This window comes from Anastrepha obliqua, chromosome 4 (assembly GCF_027943255.1).
Source record: "Anastrepha obliqua isolate idAnaObli1 chromosome 4, idAnaObli1_1.0, whole genome shotgun sequence".
Classification (NCBI taxonomy): domain Eukaryota; kingdom Metazoa; phylum Arthropoda; class Insecta; order Diptera; family Tephritidae; genus Anastrepha; species Anastrepha obliqua.
In genome coordinates, this window is record NC_072895.1 from 19,634,177 (window position 1) to 19,658,639 (window position 24,463).

Genomic DNA, 24,463 nt, shown 5'->3' on the forward strand with positions numbered 1-24,463 from the left:
TTTTGGTTTTGCGAAAATGTCTGATTTTGTGCCGAATAATCGTCATTTGCGAGAAATGTTGATTTTCCTCTTTCATTTGAAAAAAAAGGCGGCTCAAGCGCATCGAGAGCTACAAAAAGTTATCCAGAAAACGGCGGACGTTTAAAGATGAAGAAAACGTTTTCGACTCTTTTTTTGACTTTAAAGGCCCGAGAAAAATACTGAAATTTTTTTTTCCGAATGATCATAGTTCACACGATAACGATAACAATTCTACGTCATTTGAATTTTATTTAATCAAAATCAGTTCAGTGGAACCGGCTACATCTGTGACCACTATGTTAGTGAAGTGAAGTAAAAGTGAAGACCAAGACTCATAAGGCCAAAACATTTTTTTTATTTTTTACCAATATATTAAAAAATAAAATACTGGAAACAAAAATAGAAAAGTATTTTTTCGTTTTCATTTTACATGCTTTTAAAGAAACGCTCAAAAAACACAATTTCAAACAAAGCGAGGGCCTTAAACAAGGCGCGTTCATTAAAAGTAGTGGCACTAGACCAACAGCACTGTTCTGTACGTTTAATTGTTAAAGTAAAGCATTGAGAAACTAGCAAACAAATAATGAATTCGCTTTGTTTCATTCTGAGCTGACAGCCACATGGACACGGCAAAAGAAAAAAAAACAATTCAGCTGATTTACCAACACCACCTTTAAGTGGCAGATAACTGTAAAATTTCGAAAAAAAAAATTTTTTCATCATAAAATGTTAATATAATCAATCCTTTAAGAATATGTCAAAAAAATTTTAGAACGTAAATTTAAGTATTTCTTATATTATAGATCGTCAAGCGTGACGACTCTATTCTTTGCGATCGAGTGCTCGGAGAGGTTGAATTTTCATGTTTTCAAACTTAAGACGCGTTTTTCTCAAAACTATATTTTTCGAATTGGCGTAAACGATAACTCGAAAAGTTATTGACCGATCTCCCTGAAATCTGGCACTCTTTTTTATGATATTACTTTCTATGTGAATTTAAGTTTTAGCAAAAATAGTAGGAAAACTCGCCCCGAAATTCAATTTTTTTAACATTTTATTCCGTGAATTTTTTTTTTTTAATTTTTTTAATTCATATAGAAATTATGACATTAATAAACAAAAAAATTTTTGGTTTTTTGTATTCTGGTCACTGACACCGATGCTACAATGCCCCGCCTTTCTGGCAGAATTGAGTGTACATCCGCCATTTTAAATGATTAAAATAAAAATGAAAAATTTTATATTATTTTAATGTGCAAATAAACTGTATGCAAATTTTGAAAAAAAATATCAGAAATCAGGGAAAATAGGGCCGTTTAAAGGTATCTGTCCCCTTAATAGTTTCGCCTTGGCCTTAAATTACTTTAAAGCCTCAAAAGATTAGAGTAAAAAAGAAATATAAAATAAATATACAAAATAATAAATAAATACTTGTGCCAACTCTGTGATAATCAAAAGGATATGCAACGAAAGAAGATATATCTAAATATTTAAAAAAAAAAAAACACCAGTCTAACGGTTAGACGCGATAGAAGTGAAACCTTCCGTAAAACAAACTGAGAGAGAATAAGACGAAAGCAGCATTAGGAGCAAGATAATTATAGGTTCATTATAATATTGCTATAAAGTTCATATTTTATTTTCTTCATTTTATTATTATTCATCCTCAATGTTTTCAATTTCAACAAATGATACGAGTGGCTTATGATAGCTAAAATATGATACAAATGCTTTGGTTTCGATGTTGTGAACATGTCTTTGAAATACCGCGTCAATGGTTGTTTTTGATCGTGTTGTCGATTCAGTGCGATTCTTACACATTTCTAAATTGAATGTTGTATTGAGAACGTCAATTAAAGGAACCGCTGTGTCCAATGCAAAATTTACGTTAAAATCGCCACTTAAAATCATTGGAACTTTATTGTAATCTTTTCTAAGTATCCGCGATACTTCTGGTGTATACTTTATTAAATTTTCGTGAATGAATTCCGTGATGCTATTTATTGATTTTTTTTCTGTCGATATTCACGACACTTTTCTGCATTATTTTTCGGCATAATTGCGGTAAATATTTAAAAATGAAAATATTTACGAATATAAAAATACACACGCGGTTGCTATTATGAGCGTCCCCAGCAAAACCTGCGTGACCGAAACTCTAACACAATTACATTTTTTTGAATGTTACAAACACATATGCACGCAGGTTTTGCTGGGGCGTGACCGAAACTCTAACACAATTACACATATGCACTCGTATTTGTTTGAAAATCGACTTTTTTTTTGGTTCTCCGTCACCTTTGGAAAATGTGTAAACAGTAAGCAAACTTTATTCATATATTTTTCCTCATTTTTGCATCAGTAAAATTAAACAAACGCCGTGGCCGAATGGGTTGGTGCGTGACTACTATTCAGAATTCACAGAGAGAACGTCAGTTCGAATCTCGGTGAAAACACCAAAATTAAGGAAAACTCTTTTTCTAATAGCGTTCACCCCTCAGCAGGCAATGGCAAAACACCGAGTGTATTTCTGCCATGAAAAAAAGCTCCTCATAAACATATCATAAAATAAAATAAAATAACTGTATAAAAAAAATTTTTTTCTTGTGATTCGAATCAAGGATTTTGGATCGGAAGCTCACATTGCTAGCCGCTCGGCTATCGCGCCATGCTGTCGGCGCTGGCCTAAAAGTTATTTAGTTCGTCGCTACGTGTATATATAATATTCGTAGCCAAGAGTGTCGCTTTTTTCGTTTCACTTTTTCTCAAATCACTCCCAACGATTCTAAAGAAGTTTTCACTTCAAAAATATTTGCCTAATGAACTATTTTGAAAAAATATATGTTAAAGGTAGTCATACCAGGTTGTTCAACATGTTTCGCGGCCCTATGAAAAAAACATATTGAAATACACTTTATTATTCAATATAGTCTCCTTGAACATCAATACACTTGACCCAATGATATGCCAATTTATGAATTTCATCCCTGAAGTGAGAATCTGAAAGGGCTGCAAAATACACTTCCAGACCTGTGTTGACTTCTTCATTTGATGAAAAACGATTTCCACGTATGCATTTTTTTATGGGAAACACATGGAAGCCGCTAAAGGCCAAATCTGGTGAATACTCCAAGGTGGATGCCCCAACAATTTAAACTGTAAGTCATAGATTTAAGCCTTTGTCAAAATGCTCTTGTGACGCAGTGCATTGCCCCGACGAAAAATAATTATTCTTCGTTTGCAAAGAGGGTATTTTTTCATGAATTTTTTCCTTCAGTTGATCTAAAAGGTTACAGTAATATTCAGAATTTGTTGTTTTACTAGTTGGCAAATAATCCTCAAACAAAACTCCTTTTGCATCCCAAGTAACTGATGCTAACAACTTCTTGACCGATTTCTGGCCACGAACTTGTTTTGGAGCCAAAGAACCAGCTTTACACCACTACTTAGCTGCTTGTTTTGATTTAGCATCATGGTGATAGACCCAGATCTCACCAATAGTGATGAATTGATACACAAAATCTACTTTATTCTTTCGAAAACGCTCTATATGTTGCTGAGAAAGTCGCATTCGAATGTGTTTTTGTTTCATTCTTAGCGAATGCAGCACACAGCTTTCTGAAACCCAATACTTCAGTCAAAATATTGCTTATACTGCCCCATGAGATGCCTATGGCTTCTACTAAACCTTTTTCAGTCATTCGACGATTTTCCGATACGAAATCCTGCGTTTTTTTAAGATTTCTGGTGTTGTTGCAGTTTTTGGACATACCTGACATGGATCTTCTTCAAGGCTTATAGAATCACACGTAAATTCAGTAATCTATCTTTCTACTATACTAATTGATGGCGAAAAGTCCTTATACACTTTGAACATTTGCTCATAAATTTCCACAAATATTTTATTTTTTTTTATTTTTGCTTAACTTATACAATCACAAGTTATTTATACAAGTTTTAAAATTGCAGCACTTGCAACGAAGGCCATCAGCTAAGCCTTCCACAAATAAAAATTCAGTCACTGCACGAAACTTGATTTTTTTTTCTTGTAAACAAAGAATGAATTTACAGATTGAAATGACACTTCACGTACATTCATATGAAGTGCGGACCAACAGAACAAAAACAAAACATGAGGCTAGTAGCAATGTTCTCTCTTATCGAACAGTAAAACATATTAAACAACCTAGTATGTTGTAATACTTGCCCTAACCGCTATTCCAAATTAGAACCATGGCCGTACAAAATCGTACTGAATCTTAGGAGACAAGGTATGAAAAACGCGATAGGGGAACTAATTGCGAGGCATGCAAATAGATTGGGGGTACCACATAATGACATTTGTTGAAGCTGTAAAGATGTTGAAGAAGAGGAAACTATGGAATACTTCCCCTGTAGATGCATTGCTCTATACAAAAAAAAAGAAGACATTCCACGCTCAATTTCGCCATTCTTCACAGCATTGAAGAGGTCTCACAAATATGGTAGCCGAAATCAACAAAGTTCATTAAATCCACAGGTTAGTTCAGAGATGACTTAAGGGTTTAAAGGACGAGCTCCAGTGGTTGTATTACAATTGACCTATTCAGGCCTAAGTGTGCGGATGACAGCCACTCAACTTAACCTAACCTAACCTATGGTACAATTTTTTCTCATATACTACCCCCGCCGCAAAATTATAAACAAAACACTATTTTTTGTTTTTTAAGAAAGTTATAGTTGATTTTTTAAGAGCTATAGGAAAGTTTTAGGGGTGATAGTTATAGAAAACTATATAATATAAGTTTAAAACTTTATACAAAACAAAAAACAATTTCATATAAAAAATTGCCAAAAAACAACGGCCCTTTGTAGTCACTTGAAAATTGCACTTTGTACTAAAACTCAATGAGCTATAAAACTGCATAGCTTGAAAAATTGAATAAATCTGGTTAAAAGGCTGAAAGTTTTGATTAGTTAAAACTTTTCATGATTTTGTATATATAAGGTTTGAAATCTTGCTTCATCTGCTTTCCTGCTGCACTTCCCTCCTATGAAATAAAGTATACGCAATGGGTATCTCAATTTGCAGCTTCCCTTTCAAATTCTTTAAAATAATAAATTATTGAGAAAATAATAAATTTTTGAAAAAAAGAGTGTACAGTATTGCTATATAAAATCGATAAATTCACGAGCATATGATTTTTTTTCTTAATATATAGTAGTAGTAGTGTAACGTTCTTTATTTGATACAGCTAAAGTTATATGAATACTAAACACAGTCTCTACGCGTGGGAAACACTCCACTTTTATGTACTATTTGAACTGTACTACTGTGTCCAAAAAATAAGGTGACATTGTATTTATTTTGAAAATTCTTTATTTATTCTTCCAAATCAATTTCATCCCCTTCAAAGTAATCCCCTCCCGACACAATGCAATTCAATGCAATCCAATTTTCGAAACACTGGTTGTAGTCACTTTCCGGGATGGCCTTCAGTTCCGTCTTCGTTGCGGCTTGAATCTCCTCTATCGTGTCAAAACGGTGTCCCCGGAGCGGTCTTTTGAGCCTGCTGAACAGCCAGAAGTCGCACGGTGCCAGATCAGGTGAATACGGTGGTTGCGGAACGATATGGGTTGAGTTTTTGATGAAATGATCACGAATTACGAGTCCAAAAAATTCAATGTTTTCGGTACCAGTCGAGATTTGACGCGCTTGAGGCCCAAAACATCCTTCAAAATGGTATTGACTGAGCCTTTCGATATGCCAACATCATCAGCAAGGTCTCTAATCGTTAATCGACGGTTTTTCAACACCAAATCTTTGATTTGTTGGACGTGAGCTTCGTCAGTTGAGGTTGATGGTCGCCCAGGACGCTCTTCGTCTTCGACACGTTCACGACCGGCTTGGAACTCACTATACCACTTGTAAACATTTTTTTTAGACATAGCCTCATCACCAAAGGCTTTCTGCACCATCCTCAACGTATCCGAAAATTGATTCCGCAAACAAAATTTAATGCAAATTCTTTGCTCAACAAATTTCGACATTGCAAAAAACGAGAAACTCACTTTTAGCAGCTCACAAAACGACGCGTATCTCAAACAGTAAATGAATATTTCACATGAAATTTGACATAGATGTCACTCACAGTACTACCAACCTAAAAAAAAAAAGAATTCTCCTAATCCTTCAAAGCGCGCAGTTTAAAATCAAATGTCACCTTATTTTTTGGACACAGTAGTATATACACGTATTTATTCATTCATTTTTTCTGTTTATACAAAAGCACGCAGTTGTATATTTATAAATTAAACTTGTTGCTTTCAAAACGTCTTTGGATGGATTTATTACTCATATTGAATCAATGACATGTCATAGAAAATAGTTCTCAGGAACACATCATCGCACTACTGTTTTTGGGTCAAGACAGAAAACGTTGACATTTTGACACATATAAACAAAATGGTTGCGAGATTCACAACAAATTTGCCTGATAACTTCATTAGATGCAAACCAATTTGCCAATTACTGAAATTAACCCCAACTTGACGCACATTGTTTTCTAGTTTTGCAACAATCTATGAAGAATATGTAAGCATTTTATTTACGTGAGTTAGATTGAAAGATTTCGCCGTGCAATAGGTGGGGATTCCTATGACTAGCTGAGGTCTGAGTCTTATACAAACGAGCCTCGAACCAACTCAGCGAGTGCTAAGCAGAAACATTGGCGAACAGGGTTGTGTAGCTCTTCTAGTCACAGCGCACCGCATTACTCGTTAGTGTTGATGACTATGAAAAACATTTGAGCTTTGTGTAGCCGATAATCAAGAAATCAACTGCAAAAACTTCTAAGCCTTCATAAGGGACTCTGGAGATCAGCATTTAAGTTCGCTTTTGTATTTATCCACATGTGTAATGCTGATAAAAATTATAAAATGATACAAAAATACAAATATTTAAAAACGAATAAATGATAAATAAAAACACAGAAAATTTATTCGAAGGACAATCACTCAAAAACTACTGCCCCTATTTGAATATTTCTTGCCACCGTTGAAGGCCTTTGGGTCGCAGATATTTATTTGTTTTTAGCGTGTGGCCACCTGTATGCATTAAAAAAATTATTACACAATTTATATAAGTTTTACAGCAGAGCCATGCCAAGGCAATTTTAAGAAAAACTATTCCGAAAACAATTTTTCAAAGCGTTGCCACTAGAATATTATTGGAAAAATAGCACGTTATCACACATTTTAGTTGAATATGAAAATATAGGTATCAACTGAAAGATGCTTAAACTGGCTTTAATAAAAAATATTTTTTACTGGTGTTGCCACTTATTTCTTTTTGGAAATTAAGAATTAAAAAAAAATAATTGTAAAAAAATATATATCAAATGAAAAGTGTTTAAACAAACTTTAATACAAATTATTTTTTGCTAGTGTTGCCACTTATCTTTTTTGGAAATTAAGATTTTTTTTTAAATAATTGGAAAAATAAATATGTATATCAAGTGAAAGATATTTATACAAACTTTAATAAAAAAAGGTGTTTGCTGGTGTTGCCACCTTTGCTTTTCAAATTAATAAATTGATTAGAAAAATATGATTGTAAAAAAATATATATCAAACGAAAAGTGCTTAAAGAGGCTTTAGTAAAAATATTTTTTGGTAGTGTTGCCATTTTTTTTTTTTTTGGAAATTAAAAAATTGACTACAAACATATGATTGAAAAAAAAATATATATCAAATGAAACGTACATGTTTTAATAAAAAAAGTTGTTTGCTGGTGTTGCCATCTAATGCTTTGGAAATTAAAAAAATTATTACAAAATTATAATTGTAAAAAAACAGATATCAAATGAAAAGTGTTTAAACAAGCTTTAATAAATAATATGTTTTGCTAGTGTTGCCACTTATTTTTTTTTTGAAACTAAGAATTTAACTACAAAGATGTGATTGTAAAAAAGTATACATGTATAGGAGTATGCTTAAACTGGCTTTAACAAATAATATATTTTGTTGGTGTCACCACTTATTTTTTGGAAATTAAGAATTAAAAAAAAAAATATAATAATTGTAAAAATAGATACATCAAATGAAAAGTATTTAAACAAGCTTTAATAAAAATATTTTTTTTTAAATATTTGTAAAAAATAGATATCAAATGAAAAGTGTTTAAGCCGGCTTTAATAAAAAATATTTTTTTGCTGGCGTTGTCACTTATATATTTTTTTGAAACTAGGAATTTTATAACAAAAATATAATTGGAAAAAATATATATCAAATGAAACGTACATGTTAGATAATAATTAGATTTAAATTAATAACAACACTTAGTTAGAGATTAGGATATGGGTATGGGTGTTCAAAAGAATGAACGAAACAAAATTGAAATTATTTGTGCATGGCGTTGCCACCTAACTTCTATAGCGCCAATGGTAAATAGCAATGCAGATAAATTAAGTAGTAGGACATATGTAGATTTCATGCAAATTAAAATTTATAATCAAAATAATTATATAAAATAAATTATTTTTAATTCAAAAAGTATTGGAATATAAAGTATGTGGATATGTACATCAAAAGGAAAAAAATATATATAAACTAAAAACAGAAGTTGTTTGCCTTTTCCTTTCGAAGATTTAATTCGTTTAAGAGGAACGCCATCGATTTTTTTTACATTTTCTTAAAGTAAATATATTCAAAAATATGTAAAAAAATTTAACTTAAAATCTTGAAAATTGATGAAGTTATACCCAATACAATAAGCGTAGGTAGTGAGTTACAACGGCGAATGAAAACTTTAAACGCATTCTTCTCAAAACGACTTTTCTGTACACGGTGGCCCCGATTTCTCGAAGACTTATGAACCGATTTTAATTTTTTTTTCTAATTTTTGTACATTGGCTACAGTCGTACATAGCCGTTTTTTAAAATTCCAAAAATTAATAATTGTTCAAGCCTTTCGAAAACAAAAAAAGGGTAAAAACACAAACTCATTGTTCAAACCTGCACCATTGTCTCAAACAAAAAAAATACCTAAAAAAAAAAACGCCACGTACGATGATGTATAGATTACGATATTTTTTTGGTTTTTTGCTTTCAGATGATTTTTCACAGCTGTATCGTTGCATTAATATTAAAAGCAATTGTAATTGTTAATATTTTTTAATAAAAATTGTGTTGGTATAGTTGAATACACATATATGTTAAACAAATTATAATTTGTCCGATTCTCAAATAATCATCCCTACTTATGAAAAAAAAACTCATGAAAATCACTTAATTTTCACGCGTTCACTGGTGTTCCCCCTTAAAAGTAAGTAAGTAAGTATAAAATGCCTTCAGTATTAAGCAAGCGAAGCTGCAGCTATAATGACTTTTAAGCATCAACCACTGAGTATTTACAAATTTTAAATTTCTAAAAAGGGATGTAGTTAGAAGATTCAAGCATTGCCTATTATCTAAAACGTGCTTTGTAGTTCAATCACATAAAATTTTCCTAGGGTTATTGAGGTAAGGAATGCATCAATTAGATGGGCGTATATGTAACACACATAGATATGTTAAAAATAGTTCAAGATTTTAATATAAATTATGGCTTGCATAAGTATATTCTGTACTGAACGCACGAGTTGCACCATTTGGGTTCGCGTGACTCTCACTCCTGTAACCTTCTTAACTCTAGGACTTAGGTATATTGAAGCAAGAGTCCTGAAAATGTAATATATTGTGAATTCAGTCCATTTGAGAATATTTCACACTCTTTTCATTTAGCCTAGAAGACATGGTGTTATATTAAAAATCAAGCGAAAAGTGGGCGCTTTATATGCAAGTCAACTGTTGACTTAATTTTTCATTGCACTAGTAGAAGTGTTAAGACGATAACGAAAACGAAAACGAAAACGAAAGTGAGTCTCTAGTGAGTTCGAGAATAATACAATTGAAAGATCTTCTAAGCTCCATCTACTTAATTCACTACTTTATCGCTACCACATCACATCCATTCAAATCCAATTATGTTTGTATCTGACGCCTGCGGTGTCATTTTGATTATCGTCTGCTCTGGCGATGAACGTACATACATACATACATACGAGTGCGCAAACATACATACGAATAGGGGCAACCTATGAAAAGATCGTCTTTATGCTAATGATTCAGAGTAGCGCTAGAACACGAAAAATAAATTTTATTAGTTGAACTGTACATTTGTATGCACCAAAAGTGGCAAATTATGAGGCGACACCAGCAATGCATAACGAAATGTGGAAAATTTAAAATTGTCGCAACAAATATCCAACGGAGCAGAGGCGACACAGCGAAATTGGAGTGGTCCGGCCCCCGAGGCTTTAAAAACCTTAATTCCTCTTGTTGTGCGACAGTAGTGCGGTAACACTGAAGCACCGAGCTTTAACAGCTGTGGCAAGCGCTTAAACTCGCAATCCTTTAGCGTGGCCTAGATGCAAAGCAAAGTGATCGCAATCCTTACACACGTCCTTAAGGCGATACGCAGTTCGCAGGATAATTGATAATCAAATTCAGTGAAATAATCGAATAAATCGAACAGCAAAATAAACAGCGGTAAATTGCAAATTTTCGCCAGAGGTCGGAGTATCAATTGACCTGCTGCTATATTTGTCGCGCAAAAATCGTTAATTACATGGAAAATTCACTAAACAAACGAAATCGAAGTGCCGACTTAATCTAAGCTTTAAGCATTGCAATTGCTTTAACATATGCGCATGCTACATACGTACATACATGTGCAAAAGTGAATAATATATTTCGTATTTTGAATCGATTCCTGGAATTTAGCCGGCGATCGTGAAACCGTAGTTCTTATCAGCTTTGAATATAAATACATAAATTGGAATACAATAATATGCGCTTCAAAACGAAAATAGCATTTCTCAGCATTTCGGTGATGTTGAGCTGTTGCTTGTGGACGCACAGTGAAGCAAAAATGCTAACAAGATGCCAACTGGCCAAGGAGTTGCTGGCCCATGACTTTCCAAGAAGTTATCTTTCAAATTGTAAGTCGTTTTTTTTCGTTTTTTAATTGAGAAAAAGTGTGCACTAATACAGATACATTTTTAAAAATTATATTATATATTAAATATGTATGCATGTATGTACATTAGGATGGCTCACCAAAATTTTGTTTACATGTTACCATCATCTGAATTATTTAATATTTACTATTGAATTTTCATGTGAAAATTCACTTTTCAGCAGAATTGTTCGATTTTACTTAATGTCTTTTTCTTCCCCCCAAAAATTGTCCAAAAATTTCTATCCTACGCTCTATTAACCCTTTTGCATCATTCGACTCAACCATCCGCGAACAAAAACTCTCTCTTATCATCAAGAACGGCATAATTCGCAATAAATTATTTTTTGTTAATAATTGAGGAACAGAAATCATTTTGGTACAGTTACAGTTTGTTATACTTCTTTTTCATTAGAACAAACAGTAAAAGTCTTGCCCGAGCAAAGTACTTTGAGTACATCGCGCCTTTCGAGCGGTGATGCAAAAGGGTTAAAAAACAAAGTATAGCGATTCGATGCCTGAAAACTGATTTATTTTTAGCTTTGTGTACAATAAGAAGGAAACTGAAAAATTTAATTGTAAATTAAAAAATTTGAAATTTGAAATTTTTTCAGTTTTGAAAATTTTGGTATCAAGTTGTTTAAAGTGATATGCCCTCGGTTTTTTTTTACTTTTTTTATTTTTTATTTTTATATTTATTATATTTATATTTTTAGAATAAAATATGTTTACAAAAGTCATTGAAAAGGAAAAAATTTAATTTTGAAAAAACAATATTCTTGAAAAAAAATTTAATTTTTTGTTTGAAATTTTTAAAGAAAATTTTGTTATTAGTATTTTTAGAATAAAATATTAGTATTTACAGAATGTATTGAAAAAATAAATTTAGTTTGCTTAAAACTTTTGAAGAACATGTTTTTTGTAGTTTTTGATAAACGCAAACAAATTTTTTTCTTATTTTTTTTTAGAATAGAATTAACTTTTCATAAAAAATTTTATTAAGAAAAAGTTTTGAAAAAAAATTGTCATTTGCTTAAAACTTTTTGAGAAAAGGTTTTTTTTTAATTCTTAAAAACACTACCACTCAGATTTTTTTTATTTTTTAAGGAGAAATGAACTTTTAATAAAATTTTTTTTTAATAGAAATAGTTTTTTTGTTTAAAACTTTTGGAGAAAATTTGTTTGTCATTTTGAAAAACCCCTTTAGTCAGAGTTTTTAGGGTAAAATAAACTTTTAATAAAACATTCTTTGAGAAAAAAATTTGTTCGTTTAAAAAAGTTGAAAAAGTTTTTTTGTCATATTTTGAAAAAAAAGGTTTGAAAAAAATTAGTGTATTTGGTTTTTTTGTTTAAAACTTTTGAAGAAAATTTTTCTTCGGCATTTTTGAAAAACACCTCACTCAAATTTTTTTCGTTTTTTTGTTTTAGGTTTTTTTTTTCTTCTTTTGGTTTTTTGTTTAAAAGTTTTGTATTTGGTAATTGTTGAGAAAAGCTCCCAATCAAATTTTTTTCTTAACTTTTTGGAGGATAAAATTAACTTTTTAATAAAAAAGTTTTTTTGTCCTACATTTTTTCCTTATTTCTTTTACGAAAAAATAAACTTTTTTTTTAAGAAAAAATTGTTTTCGAAAAAAACTGGTTTTTTGTTTAAAAGTTTTGAAGATACTTTGTTTTTGGTAATTGTTGAAAAACACCCCCAATCATAAAAAATTCCATAAAAATTGTTTTTTGAAAAATAAAGTTTTGAACAAATTTGTTTTTTGTGTGTAAAATTTGTAAAAAAAAAATTTTTGTCATACACTTTTTTCAAATTTTTTACGAGAAAATAAACTTCTAAAAAAAAAAAATTTTTTTTGAAGAAAAAAAATTTGATTTTTTGTTTAAAAGTTTTGAATATAATTTGTTTTTGGTAACTGTTGAAAAACATAAACTTTTAATAAAAATTGTTTTTTGAAAAATAAAGTTTTGAGCAAAGTTTGTTTTTTGCTTAAAATTAAAAAAAAAAAGTTTTTGTCATAAATTTTTTTCAAATTTTTTACGAGAAAATAAACTTCTAATCAAACATTTTTTTTAAAGAAAAACATTTTTTTGAAGACAAAAATTTGGATTTTTGTTTAAAAGTTTTGAAGATAATTGGTTTTTGGTAATTATTGAAAAATACCTACAAACAAATTTTTTTCTTATTTTTTTTAGGATAACATAAACTTTTAATAAAAATTGTTTTAAAAAAAAAGTTTTGAACAAAGTTTTTTTTGCTTAAAATTTGTAAAAAAAAAGTTTCTCATACATTTTTTTCTTATTTTTTTAACGAGAAAATAAACTTTTAATCAAATTTTTTTTTATAACAAAAAATTGTTTTTCAAAAATAAAAGTTTGGTTTTTTGTTTAAAAGTTTTGAATATAATTCGTTTTTGGTAATTGTTGAAAAATACCTTCAATCAGATTTTTTCCTAATTTTTTTTAAGATAAAATAAACTATAAATTCTTTTTTTTTTAATTAGTTTTTTTTTTTTAAGTTTTAAGGAAAATTTTATTTGTTAATTTTTAAAAAACGTCCAATTTTCTTCATATGTCTTAATATCTAAGACTAATATCCCCGAATGTTTCATAGTGAAATTAATAAATCATAAATTTCATAGTGATTTCTCTTAACTTTTCCAGTTATATTCAAATATGTATGCAACCCAGTGCAAAATCACGATTATCTGCTTACTAATTTACGTGCCGACGCTTCGATCGATCTAAAAATGGATGCAATACAAGAGTAATATACAAGTTGCATGTACGAGTTTGTATGTTAGCGCTTCGCTGAAGTAGTATTTCGCACTGACTTTTCACTGCTTCGACACACATCTTTGAATATAACAGGAAAAGTTATGGGAGTCCCACTGTGAAACTTTCACAAATAAGAGAAAAATTACCAAAACATTTTTTTTAATAACATTTTACTCTAAGACATTAAAAATAGAACAAAAAAAATAGACGAAATATTTCACTTTGTAAAATTCTATACCGAAATTCTCTACATTGAATAAATCTCAATATTATTAAATTAAAGAAAAAAAAAAATTTTATTTCTTATTAGATTCAAATCTACAAATAAGCCAATTTCCAGGAAAAATGTAATGTCCATTATCAAAAATACTTGGATCACTTCACATGGAATCGCTCAGTGATTTAAACTATATTTTATAGGGGCTCTGAAAACAGCCCAAAAAAACAGAATTTTAAATTAATAAAAAAAATATCTGTCTCGATTTTGACCTGTTTATCTTTGACAGTCTACAAAAATGTTACAATAATAACAAAAGAATGTTTTGTTTTATTGTTTTTCGAATTGCTTAAGCAATTGTATTTATGATATTTAATAACTTTTTTATCTTACCTAGAAAGTTGTAGTTGTTTTTTTGTTTTTTAATTATAAAAATGAATTTTTCTCCAAAAATTGTCAGCTTTAGATTCCCTATTTTGACACTAGAGTCAGACTTCAAAACGTTCTAAGCACGAGCGAAGTCGATTTATTCTTTCTTGTTAAAAAATACGACCGCCACTTTGATTTTCAGAAAGTTAACACGAAATCCGTAATAAGCGATCTCTAAGCCCACCTAATAGAGATTAAAAGCATGGCAATGCTGTTTTCCCGAAATCTTATTTTTTGACGATAGGTCCCTTTCAACTGTTTAACGCACATACATACATACATACATATGCAGCTTCGCCATATTTCAATTTATTATAAACGCTTATTTAATTACTTAATTAGGGGTGTGTCTTGTTGAAAATGAAAGCGGCCGAAGTACTTCAAAAGTTATGCAATTAGCTAATCACAGTGTGAGCTATGGACTTTTTCAGGTTAGTCGGAATAATTGCTTTTTTAGTTACTTGTGTTATTATTATTCGGATTTTTTTCTTTTTCTTTTCTGATTGATTTTATAACTTTTGCCAATTAAAATATTAAATGAAAATATTTCCTATGAAATACAATTTTCAGATAAACAGTAAAAACTGGTGCCGAAAAGGTCGAAAAGGTGGAATTTGTAATATAAAATGCGAAGGTAAGTGCCTTTATATTCTTTTATTTAGGTCCAAAAAAATATAATAATAACTATAATAAATGAGTTAACGAATTATTTTGTTGAATTATTATTTATGAACTTGGATACATAGTTTCTCATATAAATAGTCTCCGCATAAATTAACAATAACTTCATAGGAAAGAAAAAAGGAAAAGAGCGTTTAATGAAGTTTTCAAAATTTAGTGAAAAATACTGCAGGATTCATTGACAATTTGCTGAATTTTCCTAAAACTCAAAACTTCTTTTCTTTGTCAGACACTGCGAGGGCACTGAAGAGCACATATTTCACACTTGGGAGCCTTTTAGTAAAATATCTTGTGAGATAAATTATGAAGATAATTAATCAGAAATATTGACTGACTTACAACCTTTCCAACAATAACCCATTTATGCAAATCGGATTAGCAAACTTTGACTAACTGGAGGTTTGTTTTTGAAATTTGAAAAAGTCGACCCTAGAAGCACCGAGAGATTTGGTAACTCCTAAAACACTCAGGCTAAAAAGGCCATTGTATTTAAAGCTCTGGAAAGTGAAAGGGTATATAGTTAGGGAGGAAAGGAGAGAAGTAACAGAAAGAAAGAGACAGGATAGAAAAGAGACGTTGAGGTAGCTAGACCTGTGTGTTTGGTAAATTTGAAAATATCTTCCAGTTTGAGAGAATATTCGTTCTCACGACATCGGAACTCAAAATTCGCAGCTTTGCTCTAGCAAATGCAGGACACTCACAAAGAAAATTATCTCTGCTATCCACTTTCTGTACGTAAGACAAGTAAATCGGGTCATCAATGATTCTAATGGTGGTCATATGTTGACCCCATGGATTGTGTTCTGTAATAATACCGACCATCAACCGAACCGAACGTCTTTATATTATATATATGTACAATTGGCGCATGCACCCTTTTCGGGTGTTTGTTGGGGCTCCTCCTCCTATTTGCGGCGTGCGTCTTGATGTTGTTTCACAAATGGAAACAGAAACTTTTTTTTATGAAGAGCTTTTTCATGGCAAAAATACACTCGGAGGTTTACCATTGCCTAACGCACCAACCCATTTGGTACGGCGGCCGAACGTCTTTACTTCCAAATTTTAGAAGAAAGTTCGACTGTTTTCTGTTTGGGCTTGTCAAAAAACACTACTTGAAGTTTTACTATTTTATGTTATTGACTTTTTTATTTCTGCCATCTCCATAACTACTGTGTAAAAATTTCAAATTTTATTTCAGTCCTTTTCCATCAGCTTGTACATGAAAAATTGTAGGGCAGAATCAGCGGAAAATCATCTTATTTTGCTACATTTAAGATGGAATGGCTGTGTATACAGATACACCTACTCCCCAGCAAGAAGAGTCCCGGTCACGTAATCTAGTGACGTTACCGTCACGTGTGACCGGTAAACGGTCACCGAACATTGCTCATTACAATCACTTTGTTAAGAGCGTTGGGAAAATCGTACGAAAAATTTTGTGTACGTGTGATTTTCTATCCCCTTCATACATATGGATTCGTTTCAGTGCCAGTTACATATAAACGTAGCGACAAACAAAATAACTTTTAGCGCACCGCCGACAGCGTAGCGCGATAGCCGAGCGGATAGCAATGTGGGCTCCCGATCGCTATTAGAAAAATATTTTTCTTAATTTTGGTGTTTTCACCGAGATTCGAACCGACGTTCCCTCTGTGAATTCTGAATGGTAGTCACGCACCAACCCATTCGGCCACGGCGTTTGTTTATTTTTACTGATGCAAAAATGAGAAAAAATATATGAATAAAGTTTGCTTAGTGCTTACGCATTTTCCAAAGGTGACGGAGAACCAAAAAAAAGTCGATTTTCAAACAAATGCGAGTGTATATGTGTTTGTAACACACAAAAAAGTGTAATTGTGTTAGAGTTTCGGTCACGCAGGTTTTGCTGGGTTATATTCGCGTTACTAACATCGTTTTCCAATGCACGGTATGAGTCTTAGTATTGCTTTACTAATGGATGGCTCCACAATATCATGCCTCATGCTTTTCCTGAGCATTCGAGAGTTGTCAGTGCCTGCAAAGTGACGATGGTTGTTAGGAAGCAGTTTTTCTACGATTAGATGTTTTATACCAATAATCAGGACAATCTCCCCGGGGGGCATCACAATGGACTAAGAGCCTATGTGTGCCATAGTAGGCAATGGCTACAAGCTAACCTAACCCCACTTAATATTGATAGTCACAGTAGATATCGACCCAGAAACGAAGGGTTATCTTTATAACTACAGTAGATATCGAGCCCAGGGTCAGCCGAGTAGAAGGGTTCGCTGGTTGCTGCCACTTTTGTCAGTCCATATAGAGTTGCAATTGGACGCTTTCAACCATTAGATGCATTCAAAACCCTTGCTCTTCTTTGAATCAGTCCTTGGAATCCAATATTAGCAACTGCCGTACCTTCAATTCGCCTGCTGCACTCAGTTTACTAAAATAACCTCTATAAAAAAATTTTGTGATCTCCTACTTAGCGCATGATCCTTAACACAGTGCGTAAATGGTGTTTTTGGCACTTTTTCCTCATAGCTGCCACAGCTTAAACTCAGTTGATGCGCTTAGTTCTCTTAAAAACTCGGTAGCTACAAATTATTTTCATCTTTTAGGTAGCACAGAGCAATCACACAGTAGATTTCTGAAAATTGCTGGTCACTCTTCGTCATAGCAGCCGCTGCAAAACACATTGTGGGGGGTTTTAGATGTTCTGCGTGTCTCCTGATAAGAATATGGCTTGTACGTGGGCCTAAAGCAATGATAATATTGTCAAGGTTTGTACCTCGACCTTCAGATCTGTTGAGCTCTCTACTCGTCATCACAATAACTCATTCAAACCCAGTTATCTCAAAGAAGCTTGGATGGAGCTGGGTTGGGCCGGAGGTATGTGCCTTTCTTCGGGCCGTACTAGGTTGAGTTGTTTGCTACTTACTCTTGCTGTGGCATTGCGTTCGAGAAGCAACTATGCTGGTGTTTCTGGAGATGGGTCACAGCTTCGTTGGTATCTTTAGGAGAATTAAATCGTATCTTTAGGAGAGCAGTAAAATGTTGAGACGGTTTTCCGCCTATCCTAAACATTTCGTGACTGTATCCGAGGTAATGCAATACGAAAGTTAAGCGGCACAATAGGTGCTCGGTTTTGCCATAAGAGCTTCGTTATATGATAGTTTGAGAATCAACACCGTCTCCTAATCCACTGGTTTTGCTCTCTACTGCAAAACTCGATTGATTTCATATATACCAGCAATCTACTTTATGCACCTTAAATATGAAATACAGATGACAATAATTCTTCACACTTGTGCGCCTACGTGGGCGATATTTACGCGTACGAATGACGCTAATTTCAATTCTACGGTATCTAATATGTTTTACATATATTTGTGAATGCAAGAAATAATTTCATTTGACGTCAATTGTCTTTTGCTGTCCCTAAGGTACGCCAGTTGTTTCTTCCCCTTCATGTTGACCGGCGCAAATTAGCAACGCCAAGTGAAGAGATTTTTTTATTTAGACTCTTCAATGCAGAAGGGACTTTTATCTTTCTGTGCTTTCACCAGAAGATACCGTAATAAATACTTTTAAGGCTGTTTGTGCAACATATGAATTCGCTTTGATGCTTATTGGACATGTTGTTAAACTCTCAAAAGTCAAGTAAGGAGTTCGAAATGTCCATCTGGGAATGTCGTGAGCCACTTAGAAGTCGTTTTGAAGCGTGAGAACGTTGAAACGAACACCAAATAGCTTACGAAAGCTCAAATAGATGCTAAAAGTTAACTTACATATCCATTCTTGCGACATTACTTAGCTACCAGAGCGAGACCCTTATTAGCTGCAACGTCCACGTATATACATACATATTACTGATAAAGCCCTGCAACTCAAAGTTCCATTGTCAGCGGTGTTCGGCGCTTTGAATGTGAAAAGGCGTTAACATTTTTCTTAGAATATTTTTCGAGAACACTCCTGAATGTTATTGACACCGTACAACTTAATTCATTTTATATATTTTTTAACGACTTCGAAATAGTCTCTACCTCCTGTTTGTGGCCAATAAGAAAAAGTCACAGAGGACAATATCGGTGTTATAGAGTGGGTGCGGCTGGCCAAACACCATCAGTAACGACGCACTGTGGAGATGAACATCTTTAGGCAAACCAATCGTTGAAAGTGGCGATGGATAAGTCACACATTAAGAAGCAGAAGCAAATAGCATCACGAGAATGCCACTGGACTGTAACTCGCAAGGGAGCAGAGATCGCGGCCGACCAAACAACACTTGGAGAAGGTCGATGCTGCACGAACTATCAGATGCCGATATCTCATGGGACGGTGCAAAAATAACTGCACAGAATCGTGTACGATGGAAGAGTCTTGTCGAGGCTGTATGCCCCCGTGAGGGGTAAACAAGAAAAAAAAAATTATTATCAAACAAAAAAGATGGCCGATTTAGTTCGGTAGTTGGAACAATATTTTCCTGCATCTATTTAAATAATAATCTTTTGTGAAATCTCGTTTTGCTTCCGCCGAAGAGGTTTTTCTCGAATTCTAAGCCAACTGATGGGACAAATTTTATTCCGATATCTGATTATTTTGTGATTTTTGTGTTTTAGTTAAAGGCAGAATGGTTTTCCCCTATAGAAAACCTCGTACAGTCGATTACATTTCCATGAAAACCAGGAAGTCACAAGTAAATAAATCCATGCGTTCTGTATATTAAAAGGCATAACTCTCGTATTTTTGTTGCGGTTACATATTCGTATAATTAAAGTTGCTTATCTGCAAAATACACACGCGAACTTTTACTTTGTTTTATGTATGTATGTACGTACATTGGAATTCATCATTCAAAAAGTTGGTACGGTTTTTCCATGGGTATTATAAAAATATTATATTTTAAGAAACATATGAAGAAAGAAAAATATGAAGATTTATGTGCTGAACTGATTTCCAAGTACGTCGGAAAATCGAGGTTTTTATAAATAAAATTATTTTTAAAAATATTATTATTTCAAAAAAAAAAAAAAAAAACAGTCACCTCAGCTAATAAAAACATTTAAACGTTTTTTGTTTTCATTTTTATTTAAATGGTGAGATGAAAATCCACAAAACGCCAGGGTATTCCATCAGCTGTGAGAACAAACTGTATTTTGACGGAAAACTGTACTCGTATGTACCGTTATTGCGCCAGTTTCTTGTTTTTTATGATTCCTATTGACCTCTTATTTAAATTGTGTTGAATCCTTTTTGTTTTGAATCGATGGCTTTGTATTTATTTTAATGTATTTCATTTTCAATTATTAATTTTATTGTTTAAATTTCGTTTGATTTTGCGTATATTCTTATGTTGTCTTGTTATTTTATTTTTTTAAATTCCTTGCAGTTTCTTTAGAAAACTTGGCTTGGTGTGTAGTTGTTTATTTTTGTTGTACCCGATAGGTTTACGTGACTTTCTAATCGAAGAGCCATTTTGTGACTCAGAATTTAAGGTTAAAATGTCTGCATAATAATGTTTAAGAAGTTTATAAACAGAATTAAAATAAAGATATTTGCTCAACAAAAAAAAGACGTTAATTTTTCAATCAAATATCAATCAATCAATATTTATAACCTTTTAAACTTCTACTCTTCCAAGAATATTAGCTGAAGTTTGTTTTGGACAAACTATTTTTTTATACAAAACTCGGGGTTCTTAAATAAATTAACCTTTTACGAGTATTAGCTGAGGTTTTTTTTTGGAAAAAAAAAATTTTTTTTTTATTAATTATTTAAAAAAAAAAAATTTTTTAAATTATTATTAAAGAAAAAAAATATTTTAAAAAATTATTTAAAAAAGAAATATTTTTAAAAATTATTATTTTTTTATGTTAAATTCGAAAGCCTTGAATAAATTAATCTCTTACAAGTATAAGCTAAGGTTTTTTTTTGGAAAACTATATTTTTAAAAACAAATTTTTTTTATACAAAACTTGGGAGTCGTAAATAAATTAATCTTCTACGAGTATTAGCTGATCTTTTTCTGAAAAAAAAATATATTTAAAAATTATTAAAAAAAAATTTTTTTTAATTAGAAAAAAAAAATATTAAAAACTATTTAAAAAAGAAATATTTTAAAAGTTATTATTTGTTTTTATGCTAAATTCGAAAGCCTTAAATAAATTAATCTTTTACAAGTATAAGCTGAGATTTTTTTTTTTGGAAAACTATATTTTTAAAAACAAATTTTTTTTATACAAAACTTGGGAGTCTTAAATAAATTAATCTTCTACGAGTATTAGCTGATGTTTTTTCTGAAAAAAAAAATTTTAAATAAAAAAAAAAATATTTTTAAAAATTATTAAAAAAATATATATTTTTAAAATTAGAAAAAAAAATATTTTTGAAAATTATTTGAAAAAGAAATATTGAAAAAAAAATTTGTTTAAAAATTATTATTTTTTTATGCTAAATTCGAAAGCCTTAAATAAGTTAGTCTTCTACGCGTATTAACTGCGTTTTTGTTGGAAAAAATATTTTTAAAATCTAATTTCTTTTATAAAAAGCTCGGAAGTTTTAAATAAATGAAATTAATTGGTTGCTAAAGAATTTTTGCTAAGAAATTTCAAAAATAAAAAATTTAAATTTTGGTTTAATAAAGTGCAAATTTGAAGGTACTCGAAAACCTCGTCAGATTTTGTTTTAGTTTTTTTTTTCGTTTTTTGCTGGTGGTCTCGAGTATTTTCTCCATATAACGAAGGCTTTAAATTTTTTTTATACAGAAAAAATAGGCAACACCGTCAGAGAAAAATAACTACTAAAAACCAATTTTTATTTTCAGCTACTTAAAGCTTGCACTTTGTTGAAAGGACTCGAAAATCACGTCACATTTTTTGTTTGTTTTTTTTTGCGTTTTTTGCTCGTGGTCTCGAGTATTTTCTCCATATAGCGAAGGCTCGAAATATTTTATATGCGGAAAATAGGCAACACCGTCCGTCAAAAATAGCTACTAAAAACCAACTTTCATTTTCAGCTACTTAAAGCTTGCATTTAAAAAGTTTGAAAATTTGATGAAAATTTGTCGAAAAAAACAGTTGAGATAGTCTAGTTTTTTCGCTGGCTGGTTTTTTAACTCGTTCCAGCTCAATTAAATCGTAATATTTTTTGTGAAATATTTTCCCAGAAGACTTAGAATGTAATAAATTTCATAAAAACTTTGAAAAACCGCAACTTGTTCGCCGAGACACCCTAATGCATGTGCATATGTACAAATATGTTATTCAATTTATTATCTTTTCAATTTTTATGTAAACGAAATAATTTCTTTATATTTTTGCTTATTGTAATTTGCAGCAGCTGCAATAACAATTTTTTAAATTTTTTTGCAGATTTTTTAAACGACGAAATTTCTGATGATTCCCGCTGTGCCATGCAGATCTTCAATCGACACGGTTTTCAGGCTTGGCCTGGCTGGGTGAAGAAATGTCGTGGGCATACGCTACCTGATGTCTCCAGATGCTGAGTGTAACCGCTGCATCCTATTCTATGCGAGTGGCTGATGTATAAAAAAAATGCCACAGTAGTGGTTGCTGCTCATTTTACAAATGTACACATGCACATATGTATGTGTGTGTCGCCAGAATTTATACATACATACATACACACTATGAGAAATATTGACTTTTTATACAAACAAACGATTAACATTTAAGCATCATAACGCATACAAATCTACTACAAACATACAAATATACATACATACATTGATTGTTTTCGAACATGCGAGGCAGGAAGCATTCACAAATTTACACATAATTGTTGTGAAAACAAAAATAAAAAAATCATTAAATTATTTTTAAGTTTTATAAGTTCGATTATTATGTAAGTAGCGAAAATCGACAATAATAAACTTAGGCTAATAAATTAGAATTAATTAAATTAATTATAAAAAAGAAATAAAAAAAAAAAAATAAAAAAAAAATAAAAACAAACTATCTACAGACGATTTCAGTCAAAAATGCCTAAAATAAAGTAGAGAGCCAAAGATTTAGTTTTAGGTTTCGGATTTCGCAAGCATCAAAACTTATCCCTTGTGCTGGAATTGCAAAATGTTGTGTATCGTAAAATACTCTAATGGGGTTACGGGCCTTACGGGATTACGAAACTGTGGTAATTTAAAAAAAACTAATTACTTTCGCTTATAAGTTGACTTCGGCGGCCGCTGTAACCGAATGGATTGGTGCGTGACTAGCATTTGGAATTCACAGATAACGTAGGTTCTAATCTCGGTGAAACACCAAAGAGAAGAAAACGTTTTTTCTAATAGCGGTCACCCCTCGGCAGGCAATGGCAAACCTCCGAGTGTATTTCTGTCATGAAAAAGCTTCTCACAAAAAATATCTGCATTCGGAGTCGGCTTGAAACTGTAGATCCCTCCATTTGTGGAACCACATCAAGACGCACCCCGCAAACAACCCGAAATATGAACTGTTGCAACTCATATTGCAGGGCAAGATTGAAGGAAGAATAGCTATCGGGCATAAGCAGTTTTCTTGGTTGAGGAACATAAGGTAGTGTGGACCGGCATACAACGTGTGGGCCCCCTTTTGGAAGCAGCTAGAGAACGCGAATTATTTTCAAATATAGTTGAAATTTTAAATTAAAAAAAACACGAAAAGAAAAAAAATTGTAAACAAAATGTTCTTACTTATAAATTATTTAATCGCTTACATTCGAATACGCAAGCAAATAAAGAAGAAGAATATGTAAATAAAGGGTTTTCCAATAACAGGTGTTATCTATCGCTATCGAGAGATTATTAATGATTTTTTATGGCCGGAATTGAACGGTATTGATCTGGACAACTTTTATTTTCAAGAAGACGGCGCTACGTGCCCCACAAGCAACAAATCCATTTATATTTTACGGGAAAAGTTTCCGGACCGTATTATCTCTCGAAGAGTTGATCACAATTGGCCACCGATATCTTGTGATTTAACACCTTGTGACTTTTTTCTTTGAGGCCACGTGAAAGAGAAGGTCTACGCCAACAGCCCAGGGTCGATTCAAGACCTCAAAGATGGAATTCGTGAGGCTATCGAGGACATAGGGCGGCAGTCACTTTGCAATTCGGTTATGGAAAATTTCATGAAAAGGTTATTTCTCCTGCAAGCGTGGTCGTGGTGGTCATTTGCCTGATATTATTTTCCACTATTAACGGTATATTTTTCTCTTTATAATGAAATAAACATCCGATCATTTATTTAAAAAAGTAACATTTTTCTTCGACGGACAAAATAACACTACTTATTAAAAAACCTTTTAGTTCATAATTTGAATAA

At 31.8% G+C, this 24,463-nt stretch overlaps 2 protein-coding genes across 2 annotated transcripts in view; one reads left to right on the forward strand and one right to left on the reverse strand.

The window, feature by feature from the left end:
- Positions 1-24,463, reverse strand: part of LOC129243384 (uncharacterized) — a 99,703-nt gene that overhangs the window by 10,223 nt on the left and 65,017 nt on the right. The gene's annotated exons all lie outside the window — the stretch shown is intronic.
- Positions 10,358-23,031, forward strand: LOC129243386 (lysozyme). The gene is made up of 4 exons (XM_054880360.1): positions 10,358-11,042; positions 14,823-14,911; positions 15,051-15,114; positions 22,511-23,031. Exons 1-4 carry the CDS (start codon positions 10,892-10,894, stop codon positions 22,642-22,644), a joined length of 438 nt encoding a protein of 145 aa, XP_054736335.1. The 5' UTR covers positions 10,358-10,891; the 3' UTR covers positions 22,645-23,031.

What these genes read in the sequence shown, in the direction of transcription:
- LOC129243386 (XM_054880360.1), top strand. Translation starts at nt 10,892, where the DNA reads ATGCGCTTCAAAACGAAAATAGCATTTCTCAGCATTTCGGTGATGTTG. An exon ending in TGAGCTATGGACTTTTTCAG is followed by an intron (nt 14,912 to 15,050) that starts GTTAGTCGGAAT and finishes TACAATTTTCAG; the next exon opens with ATAAACAGTAAAAACTGGTG. An exon ending in TTGTAATATAAAATGCGAAG is followed by an intron (nt 15,115 to 22,510) that starts GTAAGTGCCTTT and finishes ATTTTTTTGCAG; the next exon opens with ATTTTTTAAACGACGAAATT.